This window comes from Pararge aegeria, chromosome 22 (genome assembly GCF_905163445.1).
Source record: "Pararge aegeria chromosome 22, ilParAegt1.1, whole genome shotgun sequence".
NCBI classification, from domain to species: domain Eukaryota; kingdom Metazoa; phylum Arthropoda; class Insecta; order Lepidoptera; family Nymphalidae; genus Pararge; species Pararge aegeria.
The window spans coordinates 7,540,421-7,559,528 of record NC_053201.1 but is presented as its reverse complement, the minus strand read 5'-3'; the positions used below and the strand labels follow the sequence as shown (position 1 = coordinate 7,559,528).

General features: G+C 35.5%; 1 protein-coding gene across 5 annotated transcripts in view; it reads right to left on the bottom strand.

The window, feature by feature from the left end:
- The window catches only part of LOC120633601, a 63,778-nt gene that overhangs the window by 14,402 nt on the left and 30,268 nt on the right, over positions 1 to 19,108 (bottom strand). For 4 of the 5 annotated variants that reach the window (XR_005659200.1, XM_039903829.1, XM_039903830.1 and 1 more), the window contains exons 2-8: positions 5,007 to 6,265; positions 4,565 to 4,772; positions 3,721 to 3,766; positions 2,348 to 2,436; positions 1,471 to 2,254; positions 699 to 1,391; positions 16 to 211 (exon numbers count right to left, since the gene is read on the bottom strand). Coding sequence is in view for 4 of the 5 variants with exons in the window: in XM_039903829.1 (XP_039759763.1) it covers positions 16 to 211; positions 699 to 1,391; positions 1,471 to 2,254; positions 2,348 to 2,436; positions 3,721 to 3,766; positions 4,565 to 4,772; positions 5,007 to 6,231 (3,241 nt within the window). In the remaining variant the exon portion in view is untranslated. The remainder of the gene's footprint in view (positions 1 to 15; positions 212 to 698; positions 1,392 to 1,470; positions 2,255 to 2,347; positions 2,437 to 3,720; positions 3,767 to 4,564; positions 4,773 to 5,006; positions 6,266 to 19,108) is intronic. The other variant, XM_039903828.1, reaches the window with a different exon arrangement.

The window sequence follows — 19,108 nt, the reverse complement described above, 5'->3', positions numbered from 1 at the left end:
TAAATTTAAACATACCTTCATCGTCCGAAGAATAGCTGTTATAGGAAGCATTTTTATACGTTTTAGGTTTATACTGATCAGATCTCAATGACTGGCGGCTTTGGTTCAAAGACCTAGTTAGAGAAATAGCAGCTGGAGTACTCTTCCTAGTTAGTGGAGACTGAAGCATTCTCTGCTTCCACTCAAGCAACCTTTTCATAGACTCTTCGCGCTTAAAATAGGTAAAAAAATATAAAATTAAAATCAAGGTGCAAAACTTGAAGGATCGATGGATGTTGGAGACTCAAAGTACTGTAGTTGCGATTTAGCACTAAAAACCCGTGATGTTTTAATGGACAGATGACATATAGTAACGGGAGATCTTAATGGACCAGAAAATGACATAACAGACTGCTCTTTAGCCCGAGCAAATAACGGTTCCGGGGAACTAAAACATAATTGTGTAATTGATGATAAAATTAACGAATGTAATTTGGTGTATAAATATACTTTATATTTGGGATTTGAATCATACACACTGTTTATTTTTATCCAGAAAAACTTATTAATTTGTAATGTGTTTATTGGCGTTTCCTTTGTTCACGAAATAAATTTCGCATTCTTAACATATATATAGCAGCATAGACACATTACAAGCGAATAGTTGCAACTTTCAGACGGCTAGAGCAAATAATTTGTTAATCGAATAATATTTTTACCTGCTGTACTTTCTTTTCTCCTTCTCGTTCTACAGATGATGGCAGCCTTGCACTAGCCGATCTCATAAATCCTTCAATCCCTGGATCAAATTTACCAGCGTCCTTCACATACGCACTGATATGTGAACCATCGCTCATTACGCTACCACTTCTGTTTAAATAATCTTTTTGATTTTCTAAATCTTTTTCCTTTAACGTCCAATTAGAATGCAATCCTTCAATGTCACTATATTTCGAATTATAACTAACATTATCACGAATAATCCTATTGTTACTGAATTCAGTTTCATAGTTATTGTTATGGGGTGGAGTATAGGGTGAATGTAATTGTTTCTCAGCAAGACCACTTGCATATTTTTCTAAAGGTATTTGTATGTTTTTTGGCCTTAGACCTTGTTGTTGCAAATATTGTGCTGATTGTCGCATTTTTTGTGCATAACTCTCTTCGGAATAATATTTATCTGAACTTGGATCATAATAGGAGTTAATATCGAGACTAGATTTTGGACGTGGTGGTTGTTTGGATGGCTCAAGCGTATTACAAGCTGGCGTTACTTTATAAAATGCCTCATTTTTAGATTCATACTCTAGAAAATCTGCACTATGGGGGCGTGGCATTGGTGGTTGAATACCACTTGCCTGCATTTTTTTCCTTCGTAAGACTGATGGACCACTAAATGTCTTCTCTGGAACCTGAAACCGATATAAATATATTTTTAATTACTATTAATTTAAGTAAACTTGACGCACTATAAATAGCTCAAATACATACGGAGTTAGTAGGTTGATCTTGCGGTGATTTGTGGCTAGATAAACTAATCGTGTCTCGGGATTGCGATGGATTTGGTGATTTAGCGTATGTTTTACCGGTTTCATTTCCATATGCTGCATAAATATCTTCATAGTCTCCAATTTTTTCAGTATTGTATGCTGACATAGCTGTTGATCTGCCATAGGCATCAGGAGTCCGTCTTTCAGCCAGTCGTTCATTCATTGTACTCGTTTTACTAGCTTTTATATTTACATCACCATACACCTCTTGCCCATATAAATTTGAATCAACGTATGTTTTTGAGCTGGTTCTAGATTCAGGGTAACTTTCGTTATAAATCAATGTTTTATTTGATTCTAGGCCAGCTCTATTTCTTTCATCACTTTTCACATTCTGTTCAACTCTGCCTTCATAATCTTGCAGAAAGGGATTGTAACTGGATTTTTTTTCGTATAAGTTTTCAATTTTGTCTTCTTGCGTTTTCTGCTGCTGATTTCTAGACCTATTTTCAAAATAAGGGGATTGAGGATTAGATTTATTCATAGATGGAGTGTTTGGAGTTTTATTAGGATCATCGAAAGCTGTTTTTGTTAAAGGTAGAGAAAGTTGCTGCATGTCGTAAGGTCTGTTCGTTTGGTACGGTATTTGCATGGGTGGTGATTGCGGGCTGCTTGTGTAAATCTCCTGTTTTGTGCTGTAGGTTGTGTCTTGATATCGAGTGTGACTAGTGGCTTGACTGTAGTGTGATGCAGGTTTTTTGAGTAGATCATAATTTGGATCATACCTGTAAAATCATTCAAAACATAGAAAATTAACATCCGTTCAAGTATCAATTTTTGAGAAGCAACTCAAACAATAGGTAAATAGGTCATCTTACATGTCAGGGCTGGGTGAATTATAGCCATCGTTGGCTCGCCTTGGTTTAGGTGGAGCATTTGCGTACGTAGGGCCTGCCTCATCGCCATCCTACAATGATAAAAATATACCTATATAAATAACCAATAAACCGGATTTATTTCACATAATTCAAATTCGGTTTCCAATTTGAATTCAAATTTCCAAATCAAATATGTCAAATCAGTTTCCAATTCAGCGCTGGTTTACTAGTGAAACAACAAAAATTGTTTAAAAAAAAAACAACTTTAAACTAAAAAGCAAGATACTAATACTTTCTACTACATTTTCTACATTTTACTTGGCAAAGGGAACAAAATATATAAATGCTCAATAGAGCATTAACTTAGAATTCCCTATTTTATATAGTAGCAAGGAAAGTGTCAGTATTTTCTACATTTTATTTGGCAACTACTTGAAAATGTTGTAGAAAATATTTATTCTTGCTTTTTAGTTAAAAAAAAGTCGGTTAAAAAAAATGTTTTTACTCTTTTCAATAATTTATAGATTTGCAATTATCTAAGCCAAATGTCAAAGGCTTATAACCTTTTACAATTATTTCTTTTCCCAAACTTAGAGCTTTAAGTGATGAGGAGTTCTCCCGATACTTCACCATCAGCAGCTTTATTGTGACGAGCATAACTTGCTTACGAACCATAAACCATAAAAGAGTTGTAATCCGTGCAATACTTATTATTGTGTAGTAGTAGTAGTAGTGGTCTTTATCATAAGATTCACTTGATCAAATGGTGCTTTACGAAAGCACACAGTCAAGTTACTTTAAAAAGTACTCAAATCCCTAATGTCGCTATAACATTTGAATTGTTCACTCGATTTCTCCTGGATTTCTAAACAGACCTTGACTTAGGTATATCGTTTCAAATAAAAAATAATTTTCAATTCTGTTTATTAATAACAGAGTTCTAACGTACCTACCTCTAGAAATAATAATAAAAAACTATTTTTTTGTAAGTCTGAAAAAAAACATTTTGATTCCACTTTACTGGAAATCACAAATTATTTTAATAACCTGTAATTGTAATACGTAATAGCAGTGATAAATAGCATAAATTATTCATACTCGTATACAAAAAACTATCACATCATCTTATTTGATTCTATGACCGAACATGCAAATTCGAAGAAGCAATGAGTTCGTTCGCTAAGTGTATACCTGAACGAGCAACGGACCCGTTATATAAGTTAATTACACTACCAATTTTTGATGTTGTATCCACAAATCATCCGCAGTTATAACGGCACGGAAATATCTGTCCTTGGTTATGCTCCGGCGACCTAATTGTTGGTCACCTGCATCGGTAAATGTTGGCTGTCAGTTCCCACAATAATACGCACCTCTGTTTTTGCAGCTGCCCGATCATTTTGTTTTTGTTGCTGCTCACTGAAAACAAAGAGCACGTTTATAAAGTTAATAATTTGTTATGAAAATTAAGCTTAATTTTCATAATATATTATGGATTTCCGCAAAGTAACGCCTGCTTCTATCCAATAATAATTTGTCTTGATTTTGAATAAATTTTTGAAACTTGTTTCATATAAAGATTGAGCTCTTAATATTAAATTGGATTTCGTATCATATTTAACAGTTAGAGCGACAGATTTACAAAATATCGAAAACACAGCTAGCTTTTGTGATACAGATTTGTACATACTATCATTATAGCGTAGCGCGCACATAATAAGTGGCAATACGCTGAGGTTAATCATCATTAACCTCAGCGTATTGCTAAGGATATAAATATATAAGTAAATACATAATCTATAAAGAGAGTTAAGCTTATAAAGAGTGACCAGAAAAATCCGGACCGGGACCTAGTGATTCAGAGTAGATCATTCTAACCAGTAGACCAACAGGGCGGTTGAGAAAGAGGAAAATTATACAGCCGAGTTTTTGTTTTTAATGCAAGTCCGTAGGAAAGTTTATTTGAGAGATTTTGGCATTCAATTTAGGTGTAGTTCTACCAAATTTTTTACGTCGACAATTTATTAAAAATGTTTTTAAAAAGACAACACACAAACAAACAAAAAATTCTTCCTCTTTATAACATTAGTAAAGTTTTATAATAACTCTGAAATTATGTTATATTAAAGAACGGTTTATAATTTTTTGTGTAATGTAGCTTAATTTAAAAGCAAGTCTAAATAGTAGTGCATATTAAGTAAGTAGGTGATAGCTTACTTGGATGTTTGCATAAGGGCTGCCAATGTGAGCGCCTTCACCCATTTCATCATAGCTTCCTGATCTAACGCAGCTAACACGTATGTTCTCATATTTGCATGTTCCAGTTTAAAAGCAAACTTCCGCATCACTTTATCCTCTGCCGTACACGCCGAGACTTTGTATGAAGGCAATAGGACGGATCCTAGGAGTTTTTCTTCATCTTGGCCTAATAATAAATACATTTTACGTATTTTAATCATATATGAATGAATTAATTAATACACTTTTATTGTACACCAAAGAAAAAAAAAGTAGTTACAAACATATAAATACATATCAAGAGAGTACAATTTGGTGTATATATTTATAAATTAAGGTTATAACGTTACAAAATTACCAAGATTATTAAGATACTTTAATTGACATTTGATGTAATCTCAGATGTAAAAACAATACTTACTTTTGTAGTAGAATAAACAGTATTCCGATAAAACGAACCACCTCTTGCGCCAAACCTTAAGACCATCCGAGCCTTGTTTGTAAAGCATTCCAGATAAAGTGACGGGAGCTGAAGGTATACGTTGGGCAGATGGAGATCGTAACGCCTGCGTGCCACTACTACTGCGGCGACTGTCCGACGAAGGTGACTTTATACTAGGCGTACTAGACTCACTTGATTTCATAGGTGAAATCATATCGGCATTCCTTTGGTTGTTATAGTCTGACGGTGGAGAACTACTTATTACTTTATCTTGTTCTTGTCTTTGCCTATCTAAGTCTCGGAAATCACTTTGATTTGATTGCCAATGAGTCTCGTGATATTGTCTATTCTGTAGATCCTTATATTCATTATTCTTAGCGTACCTGTCTAGGTCTTTTGACAAGTCCGTGCTGCTGTACTCCTTAAAATCATTTTTACTACTATATCGATCTAAATCTCTGTAAGAACTGTCTGAGTATATACTATTTTGTAAGTTGGGAGGTGGTTGAACACCATGAATTTGTTGCAGTAGCAGTTGCCGTTCCGCAAATTTTTGCTGTTGATGCATTTGCGCCTGATTTTGGTAATGCATTTGATGCTGCATTTTCATTTGTTGAATTTCATTGTATTGTTTTCTTAATAACTCAGTGTTACTTTGGGGCCCTATTCTATTTGAATAAGGTAGATACGGCTTCGCGCCGTACTGATTAACATTAAGTCTATATTGATTTACATTAGGTTGATGGTTTTGATATATTTGGTTACTATCTTTCGGTGGGTTACGTTTTAAATAGTCTTGATACACTTCTGCGTTGTATCCTTTAGGCATATTATGCAGTAATTCGTGATTTACATTGTGATCTGTATGGATTTCTGTTCTTTCGAGCCGAGGTGGTGATTGTGGATAATTATAATTGTCGTTAGCTCCGTAATGTCTCGCATAATCGTGATTATGTCCGGTGCCATATATTTCGTGCCTGTTCTCTAGGAGCGGCGATCGTGCGTTCATGTTCGATTGATATTGACTTTGCAATAACTGATGCATGACGCCATTCGGCTGAATTTGCGCAGACTGGTTGTTTATGTGTGCAGGTAACTGTGATTGTTGCGGAGTGTATATTTGGTCGGGGTGGACATGATGCGCCATGAGATGCTGTTGTGTGAGAGGTTGTTGGGTTGCTGTGACATTTTTTTTGTTCTCCATTTGGTATTCAGTCTGAGTAACTGGCGGATCAATCCTGAAACAAAAGGAAATAAACGCTATATTATCGAATATTTACTAAATAAATTCCAAAGCACAAATGTTTTCAATCCTTTTTGTGCGGTGTAATATGACTTTATGCGGTAGTTTGCGTGTCTACTAGGACACAAACTAGAATGATTCAATTCGTGCCGCTTAATCGACGCGTTATCGTCACAGTTTGATAACGTGCGTGTTTGAAGAAAGAAAAGAGTCAGTATTACGTTTTGACACGTAACGTTTTAGGAACCATAATACCATAATATTAATTTATCGCTTGTTTTATTAACTTTAATGAAAACATCTTTAGATGGAGTTCTATTTTAATCCAACATTGATATTATAAAGTTTAAAACTGTTCATCTGGGCTTTAAGAGTTTTTACTAGCTGTTTATCTCTTCTGCGTTTATTTTCACTTTTTGTTAATAAAATGAATCAGTATTCCTATGTCTATCTCCAGGATGAAATATATCTCTGCAAAAACTTCGCCAAGACCTGTTTAGCTGTGAAGCCATAACTCGGGGATTTCACCGGTAACACGATGTAACGATACGACTGAAATTACAAGCGGAATTCTCCAATCTAAAATCAACAATATACAATAAATTAAAAATAACTACCAGGTACACCCATACTATCAGTAAAAGCTGAAATCAGCAAAGTTTGGTAACGCTCGCACTTGCCTTTTTGTTTGAGATTTCATCTCACATAATGAAATAATGAATCGTCCGAATCGGTGTTGTGGAAAAACCTTATTCGTTCTTGTTCCATAGTTACATAAGTCGTAATTACATAGTTTTACTATAATAGCTTACTCAAGCGATACAAAAATAACAAAGAATAGACAAGCCCGTAGACAAAATAACAATGTAGGTACGTGAGATAGTGCGAGCCCGCCTTCGAGTATACTAAGTAGATGCTTGTATTAATTCTCCCACGCAAATCGACACGACGAAGGTATGAATATTTAGGACGTGTATTTTTTAATTAATAACATTTGCGTAGCGTACATAAGAACTGTGATAGCTTTGTGGTTAAAGCTTCGGCCTTCCTTTCGGAGGGACCTAGTTCGATCCACGCCTGAAAACTGAAAGTGATGTGCTTTTTTAATTCATACAATAAAATATAACTTGCTTTAACGGCGGTGGATAACATTGTGAGGTAAACTGTAAAATGTCAACAACCGTAGCCTACACGGCGCGGGTCGGTAATAAAGTAAAAAAAATGTAGGTATATGTTAATTATTATTTATATAGTTTTAAAAATGGAACACGCCAGGCCTTTTGAAATAATGAGCATAATGAAAAACCATTTTTTTCCGTTTTAAAATAAATAATATTGCGGATTAATAAAACTTAAGAATTTTTACTGCCATTTTCACTATTGTTATATCTGAACAACTAAAAGCGAGTGAAAAGACATCTTAGAGTTAATGACCGGATGTATATACACTACTGTTGTCAGTGTCTCAGCTACTTCCTTGCCCGCTAATGACTCTTCAATCATTATTAGTTTGCCAGGAAGTAAAGGAATAATACATATCTATTTTAAATTCATTTCAAGAATCACGCTAGTCATTTTCTTCTACATCTTTTAAAATGCATATCCCTAACTGAATAGGCTCGTTACTTAACGAAGATTTAAGAAATAGTTTTTAAATTACTTTTTTTTTTTTTTGTGCAGATGGACCACTTGATGGTGGGTGGAAAACCACCGCCTATAAACAAAGCAACACTTGGCAGGGCATGCAACGAACAACGTCCTGCAACGTTCCGCACTGTCGATCAACTTCAGCTGTAGGTGTTAATCTTGCAATTACATCAGCCACCACCACCCCCTTCACACGCCCTTCACGCCGGTACACAGCATTGCAAAAATGCTGCTAAGCGGCAGAAATAAGCATGACGGTAGTACGTCCTCGGACGCATGAAACGATCCAGCGTTCGATGTGCGCGTCCATCTGCGGCCACCACATGCGCTGACGGGCGTTACTTTTACTCTTAACGATGCCTAAATGAGAGTCGTGCAATTCAGTCAACATCTTTTCCCTTAATACTGAAGGCATGATGATTCTATGTCCCCTAAAAGGCACCCGTTTTCGAATTGCAAATCTGACTTGCATTGGCGAAACTGATTTACAGCTTATTTTCCTCGGCTCTGTCACAAAAACCTCTACTACTATTAAAACTAACGTTGTATGTTACAATTTAATTCTTTAAAGATTCCTGAAACGAAAACCTACATGGATTGTAGCGCACCCAATTTCGTCGCCACTTTTGCATCATATCTATTTACATCGGTTAGCAAAATTTAGATTTGAAAACTACAGTAGGTAGAATTCATTTGAGTGGCAATAAAAACTAATTCAGTTGAAAAAGATCAGTAAGAAATCAAATGCTTATTCGACAAACACGTTTAGTTCTTTAAATAACCCAGAAGTAAAAACATTTGCGGTACCAACAAGGAATTTTCTGCAAAACAAAATTCATTTTTCTTCTCGAAGCTTTAGACGAAATAAATTTCTAAAGCAGGTTGCAAAATATACTGGAATTTTGCTTTCTGGAATTTTATACAACCGTACAACTAAAATAACTATGAAAACCAACCTCTCTGCGGCAACTTTTCATGATACACTTAATATGACTTATAAATAAAAGCGAAATACCTTCTGTTTTTATTTAATTTAAGCATTAAATAGAAAAATAAATATAACCTAAAATAACCTATTTAAAACTAAATAAAATCTAAAACGTCCTCGAAATCACCGTAGCGAGGACAGTTCCTAGAACTGAAAAGATGCTGGCAGCATTGCCCCTTTGGATGGTCAAACTAATTCGTTGGCCAAGGTAACTGCCCGCTCTAGGATCACCGGAAGACTCGAATTTCTGTTTTTTCTATTTTAAATATCTGTACAGATGCCTAATAATGACCAATCATGATCAATGCGTTTTTTGGGACTCTGTTCCCATGATTATCGGACACAAAGCATTGAATACATATCGTGTCCCAAAAATTGGTCCACTCAACAGCACTAGCATGGGCAGGAGACATTTATCTCCCCGGGGGAAGGATAAAAATGTATCTTCGTCCATAGCTTATCAACTCTCAGTGCACTGGCGCACAAGTGAAAATAATATCTAAATAATATGTGTGTATTAGTAAACGGGCATAAACTTCTCCTATTCCATGTGTCAGTGATTTAGCAGGTGGACACGTTAATTATATAAGCTGTCAGTGGATATGATCGGGGGTATAATTTTTATCTCCTGCCCGTGCTAGCCTTACTGGTGACCTATCTGGACCTTGTTCAGCGCAACGCTTAAGTCTAGCAGTCTTCAGAGGCCAGCGCCAGCGTCTCGGATAGATACTACGCTCATAAGAGAACCGTTGGACATATTTTATGGTATATTTTATGCAATTATTATTTATACTACTATCGGTTATTTTGGTTTGGATATCCATACCATATTTGTTTGTTTTTCTTTACTTCACGCCCTAACTAAGCAACTGATCGTCTTGATTTTTGGCATTTGGTTGAATGTAGGCCAAGTAGAAGGATGGAGAGTAATATAGGCTACTATTCACCCGGAAAACAGACGCTTCTCACGGGATTTGAAAAAAACGTAATATGGATGGACAAAGAACACGCGCAACAATATTTTATATTTCTGTGTCTAATTATGAAAAAAATAGTTAGAAGGAAGAAGATATGAAAAGAAAACTATTTACACAATTTAGTGAAACTGTTTCCTTACTGTGAGTAGCCGTGAGAAATCTATTGATCTATTATTATAGACATAACCAGCAAAAAAACTGTTTAGTCTGTGTAAAAAATCATGTAAATAATTCTCTCGAAGTATTCTCGGTGAATATTAGGTGCAGCTGGCGACTGGCCAGGCCACAATCCTTAGTTCGCGAGAGTTACGACGCGCCCGATTAATCTCGTTTCAATGTCGAACACTAACCTATTTTCGTTATTTATGATAGCCAAAAATCAACACCCAAAATCGCACTTGCACAGAAACTTATAACCGGTTTGATTAAATTAGTAAATAGTTATGACTGTCTCGTTGATATTTTATTTATGATGTCCAGTGTTCGACTCCCGGGCTAGACAAAAATCATTTTTTCTAAGAATTTCTTAGTACCATTTAATTAACCGAACCGAGTTGATGGCTTTTTCGCAATTATCAGGAAAAATATCACGTCCCTCAGACGTACGATCGAGAGCAGTTCCATAATATTGATCGGAAGGTTTTAGCTGACAGACAGGATAGTGTTTTCAAAGCACACTGGGTGACAGCTTTAGAACAACATTCATTATGTTAACTAACAAAGACATTAAGTTTATTGTAAATTACTAACACATGGGCCTTTGTAGTCTGAAATAAATGCAGTACAATACAAAAGTTGATGGTGATGACGACTTTACAGAAACAAAATCGGCATTATTTTACCTTCACATCTAAAGACGATATGGGAGAATCGAGTGAAAATCACACAAGGGAAACTCAATATCACTGAATCAATATATATAACTAAACATGTCCAAGCACTTGAAAAATTCTGAACTCGTATCGTGGCACAATATTCCTGAGCGCCTGGTGTCTGATGCTGTTAAGGGTTATTTAGTAAGCGAAGTAAGTTATAGTAGCTTTAGTAGGTTTAAGCCTCGTTGCGGTTTTATGCGAAAGCGTCCCTGTGACCCAACAACCAGGCGACGAGTTGGTAAACCGTGGGAATTTAGTCGATGCGAGTCCGACAAAACCACTGCGGCTTTCCGTCGGTTGGTGTTATCCATACGGATTTATAGCAAAATAAAGAAGAAGGTTTTGTCTTCACCCATTTTAGCCTAGAAACCTATGGCCCACCTGATAGTGAGTTGCAAACGATTTCCTATTAACATAGTTACATTTCGTAGGGCATGCAAGGAACAAAATATGCTGCCCAGTCCATGAACTTGAGGCGCAGGTATTTAGTCTCGTGTCGCTGTAACAACGCCACGCCCTTTCGACTGGGATACAGCAATACTGCTTGGTGGTGCAGGAATAAGAACGGTGGCAGTACTTCTCCGGACGAGCTATGTCACAAGAAGCTAACTACTGCAAAAACAGCATTCTCAGTAGTAGATATTCGGGATTTATTACTTCCCTTACTTGCCTCTATAAGTCTGATTTACGCATTATGTTCTCAATCTAAAGTTAAACATAGCTAGGGCAAAGGGTTAGACTAAGCAAATGGTAAGAAAAAGGTAGAACTTTTTCCCCATCAAGGAACTAACTGGGACTCATTTTTATAAAACAAAAAATCTCGTAAGCTAAGAAAAAGCTTTTTACAAAATTGCGCAGACATTAAAAAAATGTATAAAATGAGTTTTCCGTTGTTCTGTTGCGGAATTCCTCTCCTACATTCCCGGGTGCGTCACTACACTGTGAAGTATTAAATTTGCGAGAGACTCGTTTCGCATTTTTTGCAACATCAGCCAACAAAGAGATTCTTTATAAAATACCCCTTCATTTAATCACTGTCGGGTTTTTAGTTCCCTCCGAGAAAGCCTACCTAAATATATTAAACTACCCAATCTGCATGATACCACAAACCAATTAAAAAGTTAAAAGATTGTTACAATCCTTTTTTAAGAATCTCTCATTATTATCATAAACATAGATTTCGGAGGGGGCATTTCTGAGGGGTTATGCTTCCGCTTGTAACCAGTGACTTCTTGCGACTGATTTGATCTTCTGGCTAACTAGTAGCGTCTACCAATACTACGCTTTTTAAAACGAGTCAGCCACTCGAGCACCTTAAAACCCAAAAGCTGTCGATCCTTCAAGCTCAGCTTTGTCGTTCAGCTCCGCAACTCGTTGAGCTCTGTCGATAACTCTAGAACATAATTTTTCCTCTATTTCTGATTTGATACTCCCCACAAATCTCTCTCTATCCCCCTATAGTAAGCGATCATGTTTCAGAACCATCAGTCATCACTTTGAGAATCACAGTCTTTACAGAATTTAAACAAATAGTGCATTTAAAAAATTCTGTTGTTAAATACCAAAGTCAGAGCAACAGTTAAAGGTTCCGAAAGTTAAAAACAATCGATTGCGAAATGTTATATTATTTTTTTAACCTTTCACAAGCTTACCTATACGGTATACGCTTCTGAGCTTTTAATAATTGAAAAGCCTTGATATTATGACCCCATCTGACTGACGCTCCATCTGATAATAGAATTTAATGGATCACATAGTCAAAAATCAACGAGTAACAAGTTACGCTGATTGGCTTTTATATCCAACGAGATAATAATTAAATGCACGACAAAAATATAGTTTCCTTATCATACAGAATCTATTCCGCAATCATTGCATTCTACTAATAGGTATAAACCTTGTGCGGTGGGTAGATTAATAACCAACTGATGAATTTTGGAGTCCACTTGAATTTACTATATTCATTCCATTTTTTAGAACAGGTCAAAACAGTTCCTTTATGTTTTTGTCTCGTAAAGTTCTTGTTAGACAATTTTAAACTTTCATAATGTGGTTGAAATTTTAAATAAAGCCTAAGTTAAAATTTAATTACGAGGCAAAACGGTATTTTAAGAATATGAGTGTTTCCCCTCTACTGTTTATGAGAACCCTATCTTTTAGGTAAGTTCAAATATTATTATTTCATGAAAATTACGATAAAATAATATTTCAGAAAAAAATAACATTTATTTTTTTTCTTCCATGTTAAAAATAAGTCTAGTATTAGGAATGAAATCAATAACGCAATAGACTTTGCCGTTGCACTGCAGATAATATTAATTACAAAATATGATATTGGATAACATTAACACCTACACATATTAATTTACAGATTTATCTATGATTTATTTTATTTTATAAAGTAAGAAGCTCTATCATTTAACTAGTATCACGTTATCACGTAATCATACTAGTGTTATGAAAAAATTACACTCCAAATTAAACCTACTTGGCAAATAGTTTTTGTAAATTGGTTGATTTGGGCTTACTAAGCAGTAAACTGACAAACAGAAATAACTCCTCAGTATAAGCGTAGATTCTTAAAATGCATAGGAGTGATACATTGATCAAAGAATGTTTGTTTTTACCATACTTAATGGTAATAGTAAACTTAGCCACCCGTGAACATAGTTTACATTAACTAGAACTGTATACATTGATATACCCAGTCAGTCTGTTTTAAGTGTTTAGACACTATATCTTATTGATAAAGATGATCATAAGTTTCTAGAAATAAATAACACAAGACATGAGCTTATGAAAAAAGTTAAATTAAATTACATATGTTATTCTCATCATCACAATCACTTGAACTGATTGACATCCACTACGGGGCACATAGGTCTTTTGTAGGGAGTTCCATAATCCTCGTCCCTGGGCCGCTCGTTTCCAGCGGCTTACATCGACTCGCTTAATTGGGGGCCAACCAATGTTGCGTTCACCATTCCAGCACCTTGAGGCCCCATCGTCCATCGGTTCTCCGAGCTATGAGTCCCGCCCATTGCCACTTTAGCTTTGCGACTCGTTAAACTATGTCGGTAACTCTAGTACTTCTGCGGTTCTCCTCATTTCTAAATTGATCACGTAGAGATACTCCTAACATAGGTCTCTCCATCGCCCGCTGAGTGACTCTAAGCCTTCTGAAGAGGCCCATAGTAAGCGACCACGATCCGTAAGTCATTACTGCCCACACGCACTGTTCCAAGACTGTCTTCAGACACTAAGGGTTTTTTACGCTGCTCATCCGAGTTGGATTCGGTGATTCACTCGAAATTGGACCTACCTAACTGAATCGTGTGTTTAGGTCCATAACACATTATGACATAAATCATAATATACTTTAATTACCAGTGGATAAAAACAAGTGGTTCATAATAAAAATTGCATTTATAAAGCTAAGATCAAACCAAGGCTTCGAGCTTTATGAACGCGTTTGGGTGCAAAATCACTCATCACAATGCGAACCGGTTTAAGTAAGCGTTTTACGATTTTTCGCAATAAGGACGCAAATTTACGCGCTTCCTCACGCAGACGCAGGGTAGTAATTATTCTACTTCTACTTTTTTACATGAGCATCTAACGGCCCCTCTTTATACGGATATGTTGGTTTCTTATACTCTTTCATGCCAGTAAGTAAACGCCTGTACGGTGACAGTTTTCCCACATAGATACTTACGTAAATAATACACAGTAATTTAAACATGAGAACCGAGAAGCTCTCATGCTGTAGGTACGATAATCCTTTATGCACTTAAGGTTGTACCATAAAATTTAAAGGAGGTTACGACCTACTTGCACCTGCAAATACCAATCGCTATCAAGGTTGACGAGTCAGTCTACTAAAAATGAAGTGCGAGCAGGTACTATTTATAAGGAGTTCATTACGTTCATATGATTTCTAATACTTGTAGTTTGTAAGTACTCTATCCCTTCTCTATCTAAACCCTTTGATATCGGGTGCGACTGGAAGGGTCAAGGCCTGTACCTTATCGTTTCTATGTACCTTGACTACGGCCTATATTGTGCCCTAGAACACTGATAATTGTGGATTGTTGATAAAGGATTTATGAATTGAAAGTCTACCCTCTCTAGTCTAGTCTAGTCTAGATATGTACGTAGACTTATAATCCTAAATGTAGTGGAATCGTTAACAGAACGTTTCGCAGACAATATCGTGGAAGGATATTACGCAGGGTTAAACAAGCATATTAAGTATGTGATAAAGACTGTTAAAAGGTAAGGTATGTATATGTTTTGTATTTACTCGTTTGTTTAATTTTTTGCAAGCTAGTGTTATCTTAGTATGTTACATCTCAAATAAAATTCATGTTGTCTTAATTTGTACTATTGTTCATGGCTTTTGCAAAAAATACAAAATGGTGGCAATATACAACAATCGCAAGAAATTCGTATGCGCAAAACTTATATAGTAACTAGCAGACCCCAGCGCCATCTGTCCGGCTGGTTTGTGAATCTAAACCATTCAGGGTGCCACCTAAACGCATACCAAAAACTTCATTCAAATCGGTCCAGCCGTTCAGGAGGAGTTCAGCGACATACACACGCACACAAGAAATATATATATATATAATAAGATTAACAAGATAGTTAATAGCTTAATTAGATGTTTTATGTTTAAATGTCATATTACTAAAAACCTTTTTATAATACCCCTATATATATTTGATATCATTATAATAGGCCTTTTATTTCCAACCATAAGCAACTAATTTAACCTTCGCATGTTAACCGTATCAATATAATCGTTTGAATTGCATTGATACGGCTTCTATCGTCCAGTTACTGGGGCAAGCTAAAATAAACTAGACTGAATAAAAAGTTTGCTACGGCATAAGCCATGAGTTATTTACAGGATCTCGTTCAGTCGAATCTGTTTTCAGAGGTTCCATAGCAAAATAAGGAATCCCTTACGTTTGGTTGCTCCTAAACTGATTAGGTACAAAAATATATTGATTCATAAATTAATGTTTGCCCGTTGGTTTATGCGTAAGTACCTACTTAGGTCTATGTAATGTTTAAATTTAAATACTATAGTTATGAAAAATGGATGATCGTTGGTAGAAAGACTTTTTAGTGTTAAGTCCACAAACTCTTAATGTCATAAGAAATCTGTGGCTAAGTCTAAACCTACGGGAGGGTAGTATGCTTAATTTTCTAAAAAACTATTAATAAATTGTGTACGTAATACTATGTTAAGTTTTAAATTAACAAAATAAGACTAAAAAGATAGCTTTTTTATGCCCTTCGCGTACAATAGCGACTCAAAACCGAATCGCCTGAAATTAGTCATTGGAATATGAGCTTTATGTTACGTGACATAGAGAAAACTACTGTGCTAGTAGTAAAATAAGAGATGAGAAGGACTTGAGAAGCCAGACATCCTTTCGGAAGAAAAAAATGTGTCAAAATCCAAAAAGTCTGGCTTAAAGTTTAAGGAAGACAAGGTTGTGCAGACTATGGTACAGTCGGCACAACCTTGTCGTTTTATAATTAAAAGACGAGCGGACGACGTTTTGACCACTCGTTGCCTACGCGTCACATACCTCAAACAGCACTATAAATCACATGACCTAAAAGCTCACATTTCAATGCTTTTATATAGTCGGTTTTGACTTGACATTGTGTACCTGCCTTTTTTGACCTAGCATATAATTTAGTGAAAATTTTGTATGTGTTCTGTTCGTGGCGTGCAATAAGGTACCAGCATAAATCTGTGAAGAGGAGATAATAAATGGCTACACTCAGCCAATTTTTTAGTGTAAAGTATGTTTAAATAATATAAAAAAACAAGTGATTTACTTTTTAGTGTAAATTATGTTTACGTAATATTAATAAAACAAGTGCTTTAAAAAAATGAAAATGAACCCAGTAAAAAGATATGTTCTATATGTAAGTGTGTTTCTACCATTTTCATATCAATTTGAAATCAACTTTACAATTAAAAGCGAAAAGAATTGTTTAACAAGTAAGACAGTTTGACAAGTAAGAAAAAATAGAATTCACGTATATTTATGTCAAGTCAATGTTTTATGATTAAACTATGAATGAACAATTCGAACCCGATTTTATGGTATTCTAATAGGCAATTCATGCAGCGGTTCGTGTGGACACCGACACCGGTCCGACGGCCGACCGCAAGAGGGCCCGCGGTCCCGCGCATTCTTGCCGAGGTGAACAACCGGCGCGCGCGCATTCGTCCTTGATACTTGCTCCTTTCTACAGAGTACAGACTCCGATATGGGATTTTTGAGTATTAATCCTCGAGACGATGTTTTCTGCGTACATACTTGAATGGCTTACCTCTAGCTCTACAAAGATTAGTCTTTCACAGTCACATGTAAGTTATACCAAAAAAATACTTGGTATAACTACAAACGTACAGATACCAACATGATAGTTTTAAGCATTAATCCTTTAACGAACATACTTGTTATACATCTTTTAACTATAATGTACTTATATTAGTATCTCAGCGGGACACAAATTTTTGTTCTTTTTTCAAATTAAAAAAACGTATAACCAATACTTTCCTACTTTCAGAAGCTTTAGATAATTAAAAGTTGACAGGTAAGTAGGGCAATAATACCTAGTACCTACCTTATAATACAGACTCAGTGACTCACGCAATATAATATATTCTTACGAAAGATAGTGCTCTCATGCATTACATAGGTATTTTACTTTATATGCCGTATTTGGTCAACTATAACCCGACTTTAAAATATAAGAGAACTGTCTCAATTTGTCTTAATAAATTTTGTTCGGGCTTAGTTGCTTAGGTTGGATTACTAACAAATGGGCATTAGAAATTTATTTATTTATTATATTATTATAAATTCTTCATTCGTAACTGATTTTAATAATTATTTCTGCAATGGGTTAAGTGTAACTTCAAAGTGGTCCCTTTTAAAGGAATTTGAATATTTTAGTCTAGAGCTTGACTTAAAAGCAAATAAAAGTACAGATAGTGGGTATCTATACTTTTATTTACTTTACCAAAATATCGGTCACAAGTAAAACGTGTATTTACCTACCTGCCTTGCAAACCGTTCAGTGTATTAATAGAAACAGCAAAAAAAATGTGTTTTACTTGACACCGACACAAAAAATTTGTTGTTGATTTTTATTTTAACTTAAGTTAACAAAGTGAGATGTTTAAAAACACTTCCTACGGGATAAAATACTCGTAAATCGTCTAAGATCGCAAAAATATGGGTTTCGGTACTTACTATTCATATCAAATTCTGTACTTATAAAATAAAACAGACAGACAACAAACAAACAGACAGACTTGACGTTTCAAAAGTGCTTATATTAGGCCTACTTGAAATAAATGAATTTTGAATTTGAATTTGAATTTGAAAATATTAAGAATTCTTAATTATCAGTTTCATTGCTACCTATAATAGCAAATCTAATTCAACAAACAATTTTATTACCTAACCTGTTCCATTTCTATAAAACAAATTGGACGGAACAGAAGTGTGATTCCAAACGAAGATAAAGTTCAGTATAAGTTCGGAGATCAAAGGAAAATCCTCTTAACTTTCTCAATCTATTTACTCTTATTTGAGCTATCAGCCTCTCGAATCAGGTCACTATGATTGATAAATACTCTACAGCAATATTTAACTTGGCTATTTCGTAACTCATCGTTTCAATGTTCACATTTGTTACAAAAGTTAATCAGTAATGAAGAAATGAATTATTTTGTTGTGATGTTCCAGTCTAGTTTTAAAGTATATTTTTGTCAAGCAAAGTAACCGCCAAATTATCAAAAAGTCACATAAGGCCCATTTCTGGTAGACACGTGGTACAGTAAACGGAAGAGGTAATTAATTACTCGTATATAATTGTCTGCACAGTAAACGTTATACTATTGTCAAAGAAGAAATTCTGATTTAGTTGTAACTACTTTTAGGTGCTCACGATTTTTATTTTTATGTTTATAGACGAGCGCTTGACTGCAATCACACCTGATGGTAAGCGATGATGCAGCCTAAGGTGGAGCGCGCACTCTTGATTTGAAGGTACTCATGTTGTAAGAAGTACTCATTCCAGATCCTAGCGGTAGCGCTTTGTACGCGTCCGCGGTATATCGACCACGTAGGGATGCAGATCCTTACGGTGACTCGCGGTTCGATGGTAAAAAGGCGAGGGGGGGAACTAGATCAAATAGTTCTTGAGCACACTCTCCGAAATATATCCTATAGAATACCGAAAGGCAGGCAACCTTGCGACGATGTTCCAAACTCTTAAGTTTTTTATTGGCAAGGTCACCGATGAGCCTT